Source organism: Lathamus discolor, chromosome 1 (genome assembly GCF_037157495.1).
Source record: "Lathamus discolor isolate bLatDis1 chromosome 1, bLatDis1.hap1, whole genome shotgun sequence".
Lineage (NCBI taxonomy): Eukaryota > Metazoa > Chordata > Aves > Psittaciformes > Psittacidae > Lathamus > Lathamus discolor.
In genome coordinates, this window is record NC_088884.1 from 117,325,742 (window position 1) to 117,343,564 (window position 17,823).

At 40.8% G+C, this 17,823-nt stretch overlaps 1 protein-coding gene across 3 annotated transcripts in view; it reads right to left on the minus strand.

The window, feature by feature from the left end:
• The window catches only part of MMRN1 (multimerin 1), a 46,021-nt gene extending 29,236 nt beyond the window's left edge, over positions 1-16,785 (minus strand). For all 3 annotated transcript variants that reach the window (XM_065692032.1, XM_065692021.1, XM_065692015.1), the window contains exon 1: positions 16,152-16,785. In XM_065692032.1, the coding sequence (XP_065548104.1) occupies positions 16,152-16,675 (524 nt within the window). In that variant the 5' untranslated portion in view covers positions 16,676-16,785. The remainder of the gene's footprint in view (positions 1-16,151) is intronic.
• Between the last annotated feature and the right edge of the window lie 1,038 nt (positions 16,786-17,823).

Genomic DNA, 17,823 nt, shown 5'->3' on the forward strand with positions numbered 1-17,823 from the left:
TTAGGGATCAGACCAAGCTCCAAACATTAAGTTTGGTTTCATGCTGCCAACGTAGTCTTGGGCAATTAGTCTTTGTGCTTCAGCTACCTGTTAACAACAAAGAAAATAGACAATCTTTTCTCCATCTCTACATATATTTATATTGCAATCTAATTTTTTCTTGGAGCACCAAGTACAAAGCTCTTCTAGACTGCAGTAATGACAAGTCTTGAAACACATCTACATTTCAGGTTACAGAAACTGTTTATCTAGAATTCAAAGGATTGTTTAGTAACATTTTTAGCCACCCACAACTTTCATTTTATGGATAGACACTTCTACTTTTCCTCCCTTTGCCCAGCATGAGAACAGGTAGACTGTGTTTTGCAGTGCACTTTGAGATCAAAGCCGCACATGGCAATAATGTGCCATTGCTCAGGCTGGCCTGTGCCACTGGCTATTGATTCAGAGAAGGAAGTCATATATTAAATCGTCAAACTTTTGACCACTGCAACACAGAATGTAGGAGCTGGTGACTGCAAGGCCAGGTTTGCAAGAAAGGACTCTAAGGAGGTTGCAAGAAATGGCAAACTGCTAAATTGTATTTTGAAACCAGGGAATTTAGTAAAAGCTACAGTAGAGAACAGAAATTAAGTACAGATTATAAACTGAATAATCACTCAGTAGAGATTTGTACAGAGAAATTATGCCACAGAAATCTATTAGCATCCTCTGAATCAGAAGCAGGTAGATAAAGGGGTGATTTTCAGAGGTTTTTGGCAAGGTCACTCAGCAAATGCCATTAGAGGGAAAAAAAGCAATCTGTCACATAGCAAGAGGATAGACCTGGTATAGATTAATAAGGCATAAATCAGAGAGGTGAAAGACCAGTTAGCTTTCTCAAGAAAGAGTTTATCAGCAGAATCCCATATGTATATGTAATAGACATTATATTAAGACATTAATGAGAAGGAGAGTAAGTGAATAGGGAGATAACAATAATTTTGTGTAGTGAACCAAAAGCTAATCTTGAAGAACTGCAAAAATCTCATGACGCTGAATTTCCACTTTTTCTTTTTTTTTTTTTCTGTCAGAACTGGGTCTTATAATGCAGAGTCAGACATAAAGACAGCCTTATACATACAGTATGATTACCTAAATTAACTATAATCAGGAAAAAGAGCTTGGAATCATTGTGATTAGCTCTTTGAATATGCCAATTTAGTAGCAAGCATGAACTAAACAAGTGAATCAAATGCATGAAATATTAGGCAAGGACTAGAGAACAAACAGAAATCACCACCATTTCAGTACATTGACTCCTTGCTGCTGCATATGAGTTTATGGTTAATCTACAGCTTAAATACAGAATTCAGGTTCATTACTACATCCTAAAGAGGTGAAAAGTAAAAATAGAAGACGAAGAACAGGAGGGATGGGAAGTCATAGAATTCATTATTTGGTCCATCTTATTATGACAAAAAGGCATCAAACCAAAACAGATTTAAAGGGGAAAAAAAAAAAAAAAAGACTCAGGGTAACGCTTCCACAAACACAGATTGTGCCATATTTGGAAGTTTGGGAAGCCAGAGTGGATTTTTAAAAGCAGTTAAAGGATTTCATGAAAGAACATGCAATTAAGGTGCTATTGGTTTGTTGATGTTTTAAAAAGTTGTATCTATAACCACTGTCTCAGGAAGTCCCCCAATGTAGATTGGATGGCATCTTGAAGAAAGTGTTATTGCATTTCTGCTGGTGGAACAAATGTCTGTTTGGTCTAGCAGTGATTTTCTTTTCCTATCTTAGTACAGCCTTTCTAAGGGTCATGTATTATTCCCATGTCAATGTTGAAACAGAATTCATTTGTCACTTGGCAAGTTAGTGACAAAACATGTCAGTTTCAGAGAAAGTGAACTTTGAAGTATTTCCATACCAATATTAGTGTATGAGAACTTCACGTTTTAATTCCTGGGTCATGTTTTGCTGCTAAACTTTGCTTCCAGTTGTAGTAGTTTTGTTAGTGTTCCATAATCCAGTAAGGAAATATAAGTTTACCTCTGAAATCAGTATCTTACTATGGACTCCTTACAGTAGAAATTAAAATACAATTAAGACCAGATTAGTTCCACTTACTTATGTGGCATTAGTACAGATTTACACTGCTTCAAACAAGAACAACAGTACAAAACACAAAATAGTACCAGCATCTATCCTTAAGTGATTGTTTTTGTCTACTGAGATCTTACCAGTGCACTCACATTAAATTCAGAAATGCTTTACTTGGAGAATGATTCCTGAGAAAACAGCAGGATAAGCTAGGAAGTTGCTAAGTAAGACCAACAAGCTGAACCTCTCAGTATTTCTGCTGCCAGGACTGCGCTGCTCCCTCACACAACACATATCCTTTAATTGATTAATAGTGTGTTCCAAACAAAATAGGATTTTGTTGAGTCTCTTTGATCTGATTTTACCCACTCAGTCTCCACTTCCTTGAGAGTTTTCATTAGGATAATATTTCTTTTTTAATTGGGTATAAAAAGGCTGTGCTTTTGCTTGATGCTTCCTCTGTGTTTGGTCTCCTCTAGCTGTTGGCTTTTGTCTGTGTCTATAAATTAGAGACTGTATGAATAAATATTTGCCAACAATTAAATGCAACTCTCAAGCATAAGCTTAAAGATTAATCACTCTTCTCACTACCTCTGTTGAAGCCAGAAGCAACCGAGCAAATCTGAGACACATAAAATTGGCAGAATAAAAAGACTTCTGAGTTTTGCAGACAGATAGCAAAGTTACTTACACCGCCCCCCTAGTTGGGACATAGATCGTTGACAGTCTTATGTGTCATACAGAAACTAGCAGGGGTAGCTAAGTAAAAGTGATATGTACAGCTAAACACTGCCAACAGTCAGAGGGAGAGAAAAAGATTGTAACTCCATCCTTTTCAGCACACCTCTGCAGCACCAAGTGAGACAGGCACCCCCTCTTGCCAAGCATTCAGTAGGCGCAGGACACTTAACTCCCTCACAAGCACACCAGGAAGACAGTTCTCCCACGGAGCTTCCTCTCTGAGGATCAGGGAACAGCAAGACCAGGGTTTCTCTCTAATAGAAGGAGCAGCACAACCAGCCACATGAGCTAACACTGACCTCACCAGCAACATACAGTACTACAGCATCAAAAACAGGCAAGCAGCCACCAAAGGACAGAAGCAGATCAAGTAGCAGCCCAGCAATTATCAAACAAAGAGACTAGTTAACAAACCAACTCTAAGAGGACTGCTAGTGACAAGGACCTTATATAAAGAGAACATGCTTAAACCTGGGCTTAAATGGAGCCTTGGCCCAAGAGCATGGGTGGAAGTTTCAGGTCAGGTTACTGAGGAGGACCTGGTGGTTTGCTCAGGGCATTATCAGTGAGCTTGCTCATTACAGGCATGGGGGTTCTGTATATTCATATCTAAGATTAAAAGCTACTTTTTTTTTCTTGGAAATGCAGCACAAGGATTAAAATAAATAATCTTTTAGCCTGTAAATGGAATGCTAAATGTTTCTTAGCAAATCCAGGAAGTGAGGCTGGGCTAGACTGGCAGTGGTCTATTAAGGAGTAGCTCTAACTAAGCATGGTGGTTTGCTAATGATTTAAACTCAGTACAGAGAATGTTATCATCTAAATTCCTGAATAACTCCTAGCAATTAACTCATGGCATATCAGGTCTGACCAGAAGACATCTGAAATGATAATATCACCTAAAGCAGTTTGTTGTACCATACATTACTGCTGCACATTATCTGTCTGAAAAGAGAAGACCTGAGGGCTAACACCTTGGGCAGCTGAGTGCTAAGCCTACCACCCCTGCAAATAAAGAATGCAAATATAGGAGTCAGATTTTAAAATCTGGGCTACAACAAGCAGAAATTAGGTTAGGACTTGAGTTTGTGGCTCCCTAGCCTGCATTCTACCCTCGTGTGCAGGCCTGATAGCTCACTGGAGGAAGGGGCGAAGCAGAAGACATATAGCAGTATTGTCAGTGACAACCTGTTCTGCAGCACATGTTGTCGGGGTAGAACTTTTGGTAATTGAATGACATTTTACATCTGAGCAAATGTGGTCAACGTGAAGATAAAACAGTGAAAACAGGCATAAAAAGCAGTTGTAAAATACATGAAAGCCCTGTAATTGAGAGGCCAGTTAAATAAATATTATATAAATTTATATATATATTAATTAAATAAATAAATAAATAAACCACTCTTTAATACTGACAATACCAATCCACTATTTATCATTATTATTGAGGGTGACTAGCTTCGAGGAAGCAGGTGTTGGACCTTGTACCTTCGGACATGCCCTTCAAAGGAAAACAGGGTACAATACATCCCAAATGTATCCATTAAGGACTGCTCTTGGTTTGTAAGGGTAGTCTGAACTCAGCCTCTACTCTCTATCAAAAATTTAACTCAGCTTGAGCACACTGTTTCTATTTAAAGTATTTAACTCATTCTTAAGCTACATGAGTGCAATGTCTGAAGCTGTGGTTTTTGCATGGCCCAACAATCTCTGATCAGGTTAAACTGGAGGAAATATTCATTGCAAAAGTGCCCCTGGTGTGACTCATAATTAGGTTTATGCAACCAATGAAATAAGCTCATTAAGAGATGTTAAGAATGTAAATATAATTTTGAAATCAAATTGTCTGAAAAAATGTAGATTTGAAAATAGAAGATGAAGCATGGCAGAAGAACCATGACAGGCTGTGTTAAAGCAAAGGCAGAACAGAAGACAATTGATTTGCATAACAGGACTTTAAACCTGAAAATCCTCTTTACCCTCCATGGAATCATATATTCCAGAGCAGCAATACAGGCCTTTAACATGCAGATTTTGTTGAGAGCTGCAGGAGCAGGCATTTCTTTTGCATTGAAACTGATTTCAATCAGAAAAGCCGTATTTAAAAACAAAACAAAATCCTCACAACATACAACAGGAATGCAGCCTGGAGAGAGTGGTACAAGACCCCGACTGGCACAAAGCCCATGTGACAGATTTCATCCTCCGCTTGCATATGTTGGCCAGGAAAACTCACTGGTAGCAAGGTGTGGGAGAGTACGCTGAGTCCTGAGGCTTTTGAAACAGCTTTCTGAAACATCAAACTACATTTGCAGCAGTGTTTCCAGCTCAGACCAAAACACCACTACCCAAACTCTCCATCAAGTGTGGCTTGACCGTATCTGAGAAGTAGGGCAGAGTATGAAGAACAGCATTTTTTTCTTTCACAGCCAATAAACATGTCTAGTCTGCAGCTTTGGCAGGCCTGAGTCCTCTGGGGTTTAAAGCCATCGTAAATTCAAAGTGTTGAGCAGCTAATGGGCCGCAGAGCCTGCCCACACATCTGGAGCCAAGCACCTACAGCTGGCAGGGTATTAGTGGGACCCAGACAGTGACCTTAAGCCTGTCTTTAGCTTTTGGGACCCTACATGTAATGTACAGCTTATGCAGATTTTACCTCAATACTCTCTCCAATAGGGTCCTTTCCAACCCTAACTATCCTACGATTCTGTGATTCTTCTCATACTGGAGTGTTTGTTTTTTTCACAGAGGAAACATCCCCATGAAGCATTTCTTCATTTCCACAGTTGCCCAGGAAAATAGAAAGGATGCAGCCTGGATGTAACTGTGAAACAGAAATAGCTTTGGGGCAATTTTAAGTAAGGACTGCCTGCACTGGGTCCATGGCAGAAAACCAGTGCCCAGTCTACGTAAGTATGTACCAATAATACACGTGTTTCCCTCAACTGGAAAATAACCCCACCTTATTTCTGATATGATAAGGCAGATTACTGTAGTTTTTCCCTGTGTCCAGCTGAATCATCCTCAGTGATTTACACCAGCCTCATGACATGGAAATACATATATATATACATATATATATGGAATATGGTGTTAATTACTGGGTAATATCTTGCAACTTCAAAAGGATGTGATTCCCTGCAAAATGCAACTTCCCCATGTGGCCTATGGAAACCTGTCCTGTGGTGCACAGGTATTAGATGAATAGCAGGTAATACCTCAAGCAGTAGTCATTGACTTACTTATTTTTGTTTAAGCTATCGTAACAAGCAAATCTGTTTCTCAATTTCCTGTGCAGCTTTCTGAAGCCAGGCCTGACTTTATATGGTGAAAAATACGCCACTTGAAGTAGCTGTATGAGCATGTGTTCTTAGGTGTATCCCTGCCTCATGATTCCCTAACAGTCAAGAGCCCTTAAACTCATATTCTGCGATTCATCTTTGCTTCGCTGGCATGTTGCCGGCACTCCTAAAACCCCAGCCCAAATCGCAATGAGCAGGGCAATTAGCAGAGCTAACGCTGTCTTTGGTGGCGGCCTGGGTGCCCTGTCTGAGCTGCCCGCCCCACTCAGACAGGCGGCAGCGGGTCGTTGCGTCCCGCCCCGCGGGCTGCCAGCACCCTGCGGGAGCCACCGGCACTGCCCGCTGCTGCTGGTGCCAGCAGCTGGCGCCTGGTTAAGCCCTGCCATGGCCCCACAGCGCTCCGGGCCAGCGCCGGGTGCCAAGAGGCGGCGGCGGCGGGGAGGGCGAAGGAGAGGAGCGGCGGCGGGCGGCGCGGTGAGGCGGGCCGGGCTGAGGTGAGCTGAGGCGCTGCCGAGTGGAGCCAGGAGGTGGCGGTCGTGGCCCGCTGAGGCGGAAAGCTGCTGGAGGCTGTTTCCGTGGCCGTGGCTCGTGGGCCATCCGCGGTTCTGTCGCGACAGCCAGCCTGAGGGGGCTGGTACCCGGTACCCGGTAAATTCGGGTTTGGCTGCAACGATTCGTGTGGCTCACCCGCACCAGCGCTCGGGGAGAGCCCCGCTGCCTTCGGGGCTCCCAGCGGGTGCTGAGTGAGAACGGGAAGCCTGCAGGAAGGAGGGCAGCAGGAGAAAACCATAAATCCGTTTTACTCCAGAGAAGGAGTGCTGTGGCTGCTTGCTGGTGAAGTTGTCTGGTCTGTGACAGGGCTGTTCTGAATACATTTGTGGTCAGTGGAAATATTTCCGTTGAGCTGCAGCAGGCTTTGAATCAGTCCTCTTGGCACTGTGGTACCCAATGTTGCTGAAAAGCAAATTGCAATTTACACTAACACCAAAAAATTGTAACTTCCTTAGGGTGGGAGAGTGAGTGAGACTGCAAGGACTCCTTCCACAGCACATTCCCACTGTAAACTGTTTGGATACATCACAGGCTCATGGAATGGTTTGCGCTGGAAGGGATGTTACAGATCATCCAGTTCCAGCCCTTTCTGTCATGGGCAGGGACACCTTCCACTAGACCAGGTTGCTCAAAGCCCTGTCCAGCCTGGCCTTGAACTCTGCCAGGGATGGGGCAGCCACAACTTTTATGGGCAACCTGTGCCAGGGCCTCACCACCCCTACAGGGAAGAAAAACGCATTGCCAAAGAAAAAAACCACAAACCAACCCTGGCAAAAACTGCCAGCTGCAGATTGTCAGGTGTACGTGTACACACTTGCTTCCACTTGCTTGTAGGAGGTCCTCAGACCACTCCACAGGAACACCAGTGGCAGTCAGGCCACAAAGGGTATAGATTTTTTTTGCCCCTTTCATACTGTGTCTGAAAATCAGTTAGTTTTATCCATGAATAAATTAGATTACCTGGCTTTTAATAGAAATGCTATTGAATCAGCCCAGCTGAACATCACTGAATCATGAAAATGAAATTATTGTGTTGCTGAAGGAGTACAAAAGGACCCAGAGCTGGGCCTGTTGCAAAAGTCCATGCACAGCTTGCTGATTGTGCCTTATTCATATTGTATGCAGTTTATTCATACTTCACAGAGGAGTTTCTGAAATACCAATCTCAATTCTACGCCTATTTGCATTTTGTATTGTCCTTTACACCTCAGCAGAGGGTATGTAGAAAGATGCTACAAGCAGCTGAATCCTTTCAAGGAGAGGCTGAGAGGCTTATTCAGGCTAGGGAAGGGAGGACACCTAACATCAGTTCCCCAAAGGCTATGAAGAAGTTGGAGCTAAGCTATTGCCAGCAGTACATGGCAGGAGGATGAGACAACAGGCCCGTATTGAAACAAGAGAGACTCAGTCTGAGAAGCTTGTTCCCCATGGGGACACCCAGGCACTGGAGCAGGGCCCAGACAACCAGCCTAGAGCATGGAGCTCAGTACCTGACTGGATCAAACACCAAGCACGCTGGTCTGATCTTGCACTTGGACTTGCAGTGAGTAGGAGGTTGGACCAGTGACCTCCAGAGGTCCCTTCCAACCTGAGTGATTCTACGGTTCTGTGAACCTATGATCTGTGCTTGTATTTCTATGTCCTTTGGGTGATATGGTTGTTCTTCTGAATACAGTCAGTTATGTGCATTCAAACATAAAAACATATAATGACATGGTATGGAAGAAATCCATTTTTTTCTTTTGTATGAAGTTAGGATATTTCCCAGTCTGAAACACAAAGATCAGAGTATCAGCCCTGAATTTTGTTTGTATAAAAGTACATTGTGTGATATATTTTCAATTTTCTTTAAAGCACCTGACAAGTTTGGATGATGAGAGATAATGTTAGTTGACATAAAGTAAACACTTAGATTATAAGGATAGCAAGAACCTTCACAGGGTTTTATTGCTATTGCAAGGGAGATGATGTTGTGGTTTCAACAACTTCCTTTGAACTCCACTAGGTGACTACAGAGACCTCTCACCTCTTTGTTACTAATGATATAGTAAATTCTGTATCTTTAAATGAACATCAGTCATCTTTCAAAAATATAAGCTCTAGTTCAAAGAGAAATTAGAAATCTGAACCAAAATCAGTTAATTTTTTAGGTTCACTGCCTAGCTTCCTTTGCTCTGAAATCTCATACATGAATCTCAGCTGAAATAAAAATTCAGTACTCACTAGGGACGGACCACAAACCAATCAGATTGGGAGACCTGTTCTGCATGCTGTTTGGAATGGAAAACCCAGGCAGGCTCTGAAAAATGCTTTTGATGCATAACATAATATAATATAATATGTGATTGTAAAATATGTTATGTTTTTTAGCCCTGAGAAACAGCTGACTTGTTGACACTGAAGTATCAGATGGAAGGAATTGTACTATTTGTTTAATGGGTTTTTTTTCAGGACTCAGGGTCCTGACATTTTGTCCTATCCATTACAAAACACAAATTCTGTTCTCGTTGTTCATTTCCTTTTTTTGTATGTACAGTGCTGAAGTCTTGGACTGTGAACAGCCTCTTTGTCTCATCCAAGTCTTTATTTACTGTTGTGATCAGTTGTATATCCTATCTTGAGCTGCAAAAACTAATTCACAATTTCCACTTATCTTACACTTCACCAATCTATTTTAGCATATAAGAAGTTGTCTTGTTTCAAACCAGATCAGCTCTTTCGGACCTTATCTCCCTCTCTGTGTTGAGAGCCCTCCAAAATAACCAAACTTGCCTACAGCTGGAAGTTAGACTTTTGAGAAGATATCCATAATCTGCTTTGAGAATCATCCAGTAAAACACATTTGAAAACCCAGACAAACTGGGTATTAATTCTGCATTTTTCCCATTGGAATATACATTTATTTTCCATCACCTAACTGACCCAGAGTAGAAAATGCATCAAGGTAATTCTGGGCTAGCTTACTGTCCATGCTTCTCAGATGACCTTCAGTGGTACTTGTTTTCACTGGTTTCTTAGTCCTTTAAGTAATCTACAGATAAGGATATTGTAGTATGTTAGCGATGGCTTCTCTACTTTGAGAAATAACAAAAAAGAAAGTCTTTATAAGTGGCAAAAGGAAAGCATCAGTTTTCTAAAATGTCAGTTACACTGAGATTTGTAAGAATGCATATTTTCTGGGCAGACTTGAGCAGATGGTTCTGGTGTACTTTAAATGAAAGGCTGCAAATGGTTGAATGCAGTGGCTGGGAGGCAAATCCTAACACTGTCCAGTTATGGTAATCCTAAACTATGCAGAAGGCTGAAGAGACATTAATAGGGATGGAAAAGACTCTGTTCCTATTCCTCGTTCCCATGGCAGATGAAAAAAAGAGCAAGAGCAAAGGTAAGTGTGAACATCAATGCAATATTTAGTGTGATGAGAGATGAATGGAAACCTTTATTACCATCATTAAAAAATTTCAGAAGTCATCCGTATAGTAGTGCCTGATCACAGAAAACCTAAATGACCAGACTCTGAGGAGGCTAAGAGGAAAAGATGTTGGGCTTTTTACCTTTTATGAGTACTTTGTGAGTGTCTCAGAAGCAACCTGGGTGGTGATGTAATTTTTCTTTTCTTCGCAGTACTGTTTCCTGTGCTACTGAAAAGAGTCGGCCATGACTCTGCCAAGCGTCAGTGCTGAAAGGTTGTCTCAGAGAACCAGAACTTTGGATTTGGCTATTTCCTGAATTTTTGCCTGGTTTTCAGAAATTATTAGTTTATCACCTACAGTACAGTATTGTAGGACATTTTTTTACCATTCTTCTCCTCCTGAAAGACAAAACACCCTACTGGTCCCTCTGGGAGGCAGCTCAAGCTGGGTAAACCATCTCCAGCAATGACTCCTTCCTATGTCAATACTGGAACCTCTTGAAAAGTAACCAATGCCTTGGAGCAAACATATCCTTTAATTCATTCTGTGCATGAGACAATAGCAATGGAAAAGATTTCCACAATACATAGGGTATAATAGCACTAATATAAACAAAAAGTATGAATTGCATGGACCTTTTTGCAGCTCTTGCCCTATACCACTACTGCTGCTGTACAGTGTGCTGTAGTACCTCATTTGCACGATGCAATAAAGTGCTTTGCTACTTCACACCAGCAGTCTCAGCTGTTAATTGTTTCACTTCTGTGCTGAGCAGAAGACAGCAACAATCTCTAAATGGTTGCATTAAAATTCTCTTTACAGTAAAATTTTCTTGATACTGTGCCACATGCATCATTATGGAACTGCATAATTATGTCCATTGCCCCATTTGTTTTGTGAATGAAACAGTAATAAAGTAGTGAATACCAGCACTTGGCTGAATGATTTGGTTTTTAGGGCTGCAACAGGAGTAATGTTGCACTTAGCATGTGTAGGAAAATTAGATTGTGGGCTTGAAGCCCACATCAGAAGTTCATTCAAGATGCTGCTGGATAAGAGGGGTTCATTGCAGAGGTCTTCTGCATGGCTGGAATACAACATTGTGAAGGTAAAGCAAGCACTGCTTGTCAAACATCCTCCAACATTTAGCCACCAAGGCAACCTAAGTACCAGTGTAAGAGGTTCCTCCTTCCAGGTCATAGTGAACATACCTAATGAGGCAGAAACCTAAGCCATGTATGATTGTATTTATTGTAAATGCACGGTGATGCGAAAATCTTAAGAAATGATTCTGTGATTCTGTGAAGAATTGTTCTCTGCTCCATTAAAAAGTGACATGATGAAAAGAGACTGTGAACCTTGCATTAAATAGGCAGTTAAATCAGGTTTCTACGTATGTTGTGCATTTGAACCGTCTACTGAGCTTACCCATTCATTTTAATTTGTCGGTACAATAGAAATTCTAACAAGCTGATACAGGGAAAAGCAATTTCTAGGGAGAAATGAGGAGGTCTGGTCATGAGAATGAAATATTTCAGCACTCCTAGCACATGTGACAGCTGAGGAAATCTGTCCCTGGTGCTGACTTTATCAAACACTTCTGTGCTTACTAATAAAATATCATCACCTCACCACTACCCAAAGTAATGGCAGAGGAAGTCTATGAAGACCTTCAGTGATAATTATAGAATGTGCAGTTTACACATACTAAGAGAAAAGACTAATGTAGAGCCATCCAACAATGTAGAAATAGTGTGGTTAATTTACAGCCTGAATGAATGTGTCATGCATTCAGGAGCTGCCTTGAATAGTAATTAATAACATTGGGTTCAATGAAAGGATGAGTGTGCTAGTCTCAGGACTCTGCCTCAGACTTCCACCATATCACCACTGTTATTTAAGATGCTTTGTATAGTGAAATACTGCAATTGCCTCTCTCCACAGACAAAAAGCCCCGTATCTCTCATAAGCTCAATTGAAAAGAATGTATCATCTGTTTTCTTATTTGACACCAAATTGGTGCTCACATTTAATGTCTTTGAACTTTGGAAAATCTCTTTCTCTGCTGCTGAAGCGCAGCTGTTTTTTCAGCATTTCTTCATTCATTGATATGGATAGCACGAAAATTTGAAGATTGGCAGAAATTAAAGGAAAAAAAAATACTTGTTTGTGGAGACATAAGCTTACATTTCAAAGCTTAAGTCAAAGTCATTACTAGAGGTGAAGAAAGGAGTTTTCCTTCAGCTCAGGCCATTCCACATATGGTTCCTATAAAGTTCCCTTACCATTTTGAAAGCTTGGGTGCAGGACCTCCCAGAAGTGGGGATGCCTCACCAGTGAAACTACTCTTCTGAAATAGTTTGAGAGCAGGCAACTACAGAACCTATAAATTGTGTCCTCCTGTACCTATTCTAAGGTTAACTATAAACTTGTTCCACTTCACTTCAAAAGAACAGGATTTCATTGTGTTTTCATTCCAGCAAAGAATAAGGAAGAGTTTAGTGGGCTTAGAGATAAGGATATGCCCAATATTTTAGCACTTAAAATATGACACTGGGATGTGATACAGAGAGGCTCAAAGTTAAGTTTTATTAACAGCAGAATTTTTAATATGCCTTTAGCCCTACTGACGGTACTGCTGCCTGTTGCAGTATGCCTCTGCCCTCAGAAGTTCTGTTGGAATCTGAAAAGCCAGCCTGAGATGGGTTTTTAAAATAAAGTCATGGTCTTTTACAAATATGGTTCTGTTTCAGTAGGGAAAGAAAATATTAATTTATTCTGCAGTCCTAACCATGCATTTCTTTCAATAAAATTAAATGGAATCTTGTCAGGGCCCGATGGCACTTGTGGGTTTTATTCAACCTGACCAGCCTGACCTGAGGTCTCCACACATATACCCAGCCCATGGGCTCAAAGGCCCCACTAAAGTTCGCCCCAGGACTGCATTCTCCCTTTGCCAATCCTGACCTGTAAGCTGACATTCTGGCCTAACTTTGACCTTGCCCCATCACTATGGACTTGCCCAGTGATCACTGTAATGTGATGTATCCTGGTCACCATCACCAGATGTTCACTGATCCTGACTTAACTGATTTGCCTTCCCAGCTTGATCTTGGCACTGCAGCCCAACTGTGCCTGTCAGTCTGGGTTCTGGGGTGATGCTAGCTCCCCTACCCTGCTGTGTCCTGCCTGCCACACTGGGTGGTTGTCAGAAATATTCTTCAGGTGCAGGCTTTGAAAATCCATTAAATCTTCCTAAGTCATGCTCTTCTAGCATTTTAATGGGAATTTTGCAAAAATAGAGTGAACCAGAAGAACTTTTTTCCTACTCTGGTTTAGTATGGACATGATATGTGTATATAATATTGTCCTCAGATAATCTAGGGTAGCAATAGCAAAGGAATTATCTTGTAATTAAGCCAGTAAGGCACACATCCTCCTTCAGAAAGGGGCATTTAGGTAGTTAAGCTTGTACAATGAGCACATACTGTACCTTGTGGGCAATCTCATAGCCCTGGAGACTGTCCAACAAAGTATATTCATTGCTATTTTAAAAACTATAAATATATTGAAAAACAAATGCTCATTTTTATTTTGTTTTCCTTCCTCTTGTCTCTCCTTGACTTCTTCCTATTGTTCCTTTTATATGGAGCCTTGTAACATCACCATTTCTGCACATATGTTAATACAATGGGTTGCCATAAAGGTTTACAGAGTCATGCAGTTCCTAAAAGGTCAAACATTCAGGTTGGAATACAAACTATAACCAAAGGGTTGCTGTAATTCAAAGTCAATTCAAAAAGCAAATTGTGTTTCCAAATTTCTTCAGAGGTAGTACACTATGTAATCTGCTATTGAATCATTCATGCTCAGCTCAGGCGTTAAATGAGTAAACCTTGAAGAAACCCGTATGTCTTTATTGGAAGTTTTACAGCATCTCTTTCAGTTTATTTGCAATAAAAATGCTTTTCTCTTTTTTTTTTTTAATGAAAATATGTGCTAGAAATGGATTTAGGTTGTGGTCAATAACATCCGCACATAATAAATAAAAATGCTTGTGTTCTTATGCATAGTTTCTCACCAGCAGCTTTCCAGGTGTTTCACAGCAGTGACTGGTAACACTGAGCATACTAGACTTGGCATTTTTTCATGAGTTCACTGAAAAAACATCAGTCACAAGCATCAGTATTATTCATACAGGTCTAATTCATAGGGAAAGTGGGACAGAATAGTTAAATGACTTACTTAAATTACAGTCTAGGTCAATGGCAAAACTGGAAGAAAAGCGCAGAACACCTTAGCTGATTGTATAAGCACTCTTGTGCACTAGGAAGACAAGTCTTGCAACAGAAGAATCTTGATGTGTAAAGGATCAAGCCACACCTAGAACTGTAGGCATTTGTTAGAGAGAGGCTACATGGCTCAGCAGTTTGTGAAAAGAGTGGGGGTTCAGCATTCCATTCTATGCTGGGGTTTCATGTAGCTAGACGTTCCTGTAACTTTGATTAAAAAAAAAGATCTTCATGTGTGTTGCATAGCAAATTGCTCCTCATCCACTTACGAAATACAGTGCTAGCCAATACAAGATTTGCTTGTTTTGCCTCTCTGTAGTTCCAACTACATCCCATTATGATAAATAAAATATGAGACCTTGTTCACCAGAGACTAAGTTTTTGCTTTCTTTATATCTTATGTAAAAGGTGGAAACAATATCTGCTGATTCACAGAGTTTTCTGAAGATTAATTTCACTGAAACTCTATTCTTGAAAAAAGCTGAGAAAGCCAAAGGCTGTAAGGTTGACATATGTTAGGACCTGTTTTAATGGAGATGCAGTTATCAGCTCCCACATGCAAAGACAACTCATTTAGCTCAGGTTAACTAAGACACTCTGCCAAACACCATAGTAAGGTGTGGTAACAGATGACATTTACAGCTGGAGGAGTGTGCTAGGAAAGCTGTCTGGGAAACACAGCTCCTTACTGGTGTATCTCTTCCAAGCAGAGGCAAGGGACTCCTTTCCTTTGGGTCTTTGTGCATTATTTCACATATGCATGATCCAAACCACGCTCAGGCCAAGCGGAATATTTTCTTTGAGTTGAAGGAACCTTAGCTCTCAGCCACACACAGCAAGATAATTGTAGGAGTATTTCAAGGGGGTGATTTATTCTCATGTGTGAATTTAGGCAAAAGTGTTTTTCCTCCTTTTGGATGCTAACATTTGGACAAATACCATCAAAAGAAGAAATCTATATTCTGAAAGCCCACTCTGTAAATACTGTGGAAAACAACCAGTCTTTTGTATCTTCAATTTTCTACCGGTATCTGAATATGTATCAGCAATTAAGTGAACCTTGCAACATCTCCGAAGACGTATCAACGTCCCCATTGAGAATTGAAGCCACTGAGGAGCAAAGAAAATAATGAGTGTTCCAGAGCTATAAAACTAGACAGTACAATCTGATACACTCTGTTACACATAGCTATTATGTACTAAGTTATACAACTCTGAATGCACATCCACCTGCAACTCTACTTTTCATAAGCTTTTATCACAGAATAAGATGTTTCAAATTGTCAGACATGGATGCATTTCGTACACTTATTTGCTTGTATTTTTAGTTTGATGGAGAAGTTTACAAACACCATAATTTTTAATAGATTCAAAATGAAAAAGTGCATTTGTAATTTTTTGCTCACAAGGAAAGAAATAATTACAAAAAAACCCGCCACCAAACAACAAAAGTTTACTGTGCATAAAACAGGGAGGCATCTGTTGTAGTCCTTTCCTACCCATGTATGATAATGACTTTCCTGTTGGTTCTGAGATAACTACCCTGAGGAATAAAATATTGCAGCGCTTAGTCTGTTACAAATATATGTTTTTGACTGAGTAAATACTGCAGGTCTGGTCCCTTGCTTGTTTCAGATGGTCTTTGATTCAGAAAACAATTTTGCTGAAATTACTAGGACTCCTGCCAATTATCTCACAGGGAACAGGAAAATAACCATTCCTAAGCAGTACATAAGAGAAAAGAAAAAACATAAAAATTCCCTTACTTTCCCCTTGTAGTTTCAAAGCCGGATGCTTTGGCGTTGACATCCCGCTGAGTGCTGGTGATACCAGTGCTGTGGGATGACTGCTTGAGAGATCTTCTCCCTGTAGCTGCATCCTGGCTTGTAGTGACCTCTTGCTGAAAAGAGACCTCTCTAGCATTGCTCTGTAGAGATGTCCCTTTGCTGCTAGATGAGCTTCCCATCTTATCTTTGTCAGGGTCACCATCATTGTGTCCATTTAACAGGCTTTCAGGGGTAGAGGTTGAAGGATTATGTTTCTTCACTGCTCCCATTCCAAGAGTCTTGCCAGAAGATGCAAAAGGAGGTCCTTGTGAGGCACTCGCTTCAGCAGCTTGGATCTCAGAATGGTGTGACCCCACAGTTGTGGATGGAGAGGGAGTCAAGTCTGAGTGACTTGTCTGTGTTTCATGACTCTGGCCTGTTGTCCATAGCTTTCCTGGAGTATTAAATCCAATGCTGCCGCTCTGTAAGTGCAATAGCAGAAGCAGGAAGATTGTCTCCTTCATTCTGCTGGTTTGTAAAAGCTCTAAATTATCTCACATTTATTTCCCCAGCAAGAAATCCTGTAGCTTCTCCCTCCGCCTAAGCTGCTGCTCATACAGTGAGCCTACCAAGAGGATGCTCTGACAGGCTTTATTTTTGTAGAAAGGAAACAGGTTTTGGTGTTTCAAACTGACTGAGGAAGCCTGGTTTCCTGTTTCTGTGGATTCCTCTGCAACCTGTGACCCTTTAGAGAGTGGGAGCCTGGCAGCCTTTGTGGGAGGAAAAAAGAAGTTTCTGCAGAAGGCACAGGATAAAGATTAATGGTACAATAGAAATGTGGAAAAATACGTACTGCGAAGTAATCCTGAGGGATAAAACCTGAAATTATTAGGTAATTTTCCTTTCATATGTATGTGTACAGAGAACAGAAGTGACTTGTCACATGTGCCCTTTGGGTAGTTTGTACTTATGACCTTGTTATTGAAAAAGTTGGCGAGGCTGGTATGTTACATAAAGCTGAAAGTTTGCTGTGTCTTCTGTTTTTGTTTGAATGCTTAAGCACAGTACTGCCATAAGTGGAGGGATGTTGTGGAAGATTTTCATACTGTATTTATCATTGTACCACAAGCTTTAGAATGTACTAATTTACTTACAGGTCATTGGCGATTTATGCCTCATCCTATTTCTATAATTCACGCTATGACGTGTATGAACTATTTCTATACCATTACCCACAGGTGCCTGGTATCATTTCAGATTAGGGTACAATAAACACCTATGTGAGCCCTGCCGAGGTGCTATACGATCTATGGAAGGCACGTGCCCTTCTGGGGCAGGATATTTGAGGGCATTTCAAATGATGTTAAAAGTTTACACAGGGGCAACAAAATCCCAACCTAGGTCCCAATTGACTGTAACTGGAGTTTAGAAACCTAGTTCACATACAGATCTATATTTATGAACCGCTACATCTGTATCTCTAAATCTGCTAGCTGAATCCCACCCATGGACAAGACTGAAAGGAATATCCTGAAACACTGAGTCAATTTCTTCCCTTCTGTTGCATACTTTGCCAGTTAATTAATTACAATTATTATTATTCTAAAATAATGTTAATTGTAGCCTAAACATAGTATTGGTAACTTTACATGCAGAAAAGATTTTAGGAGAT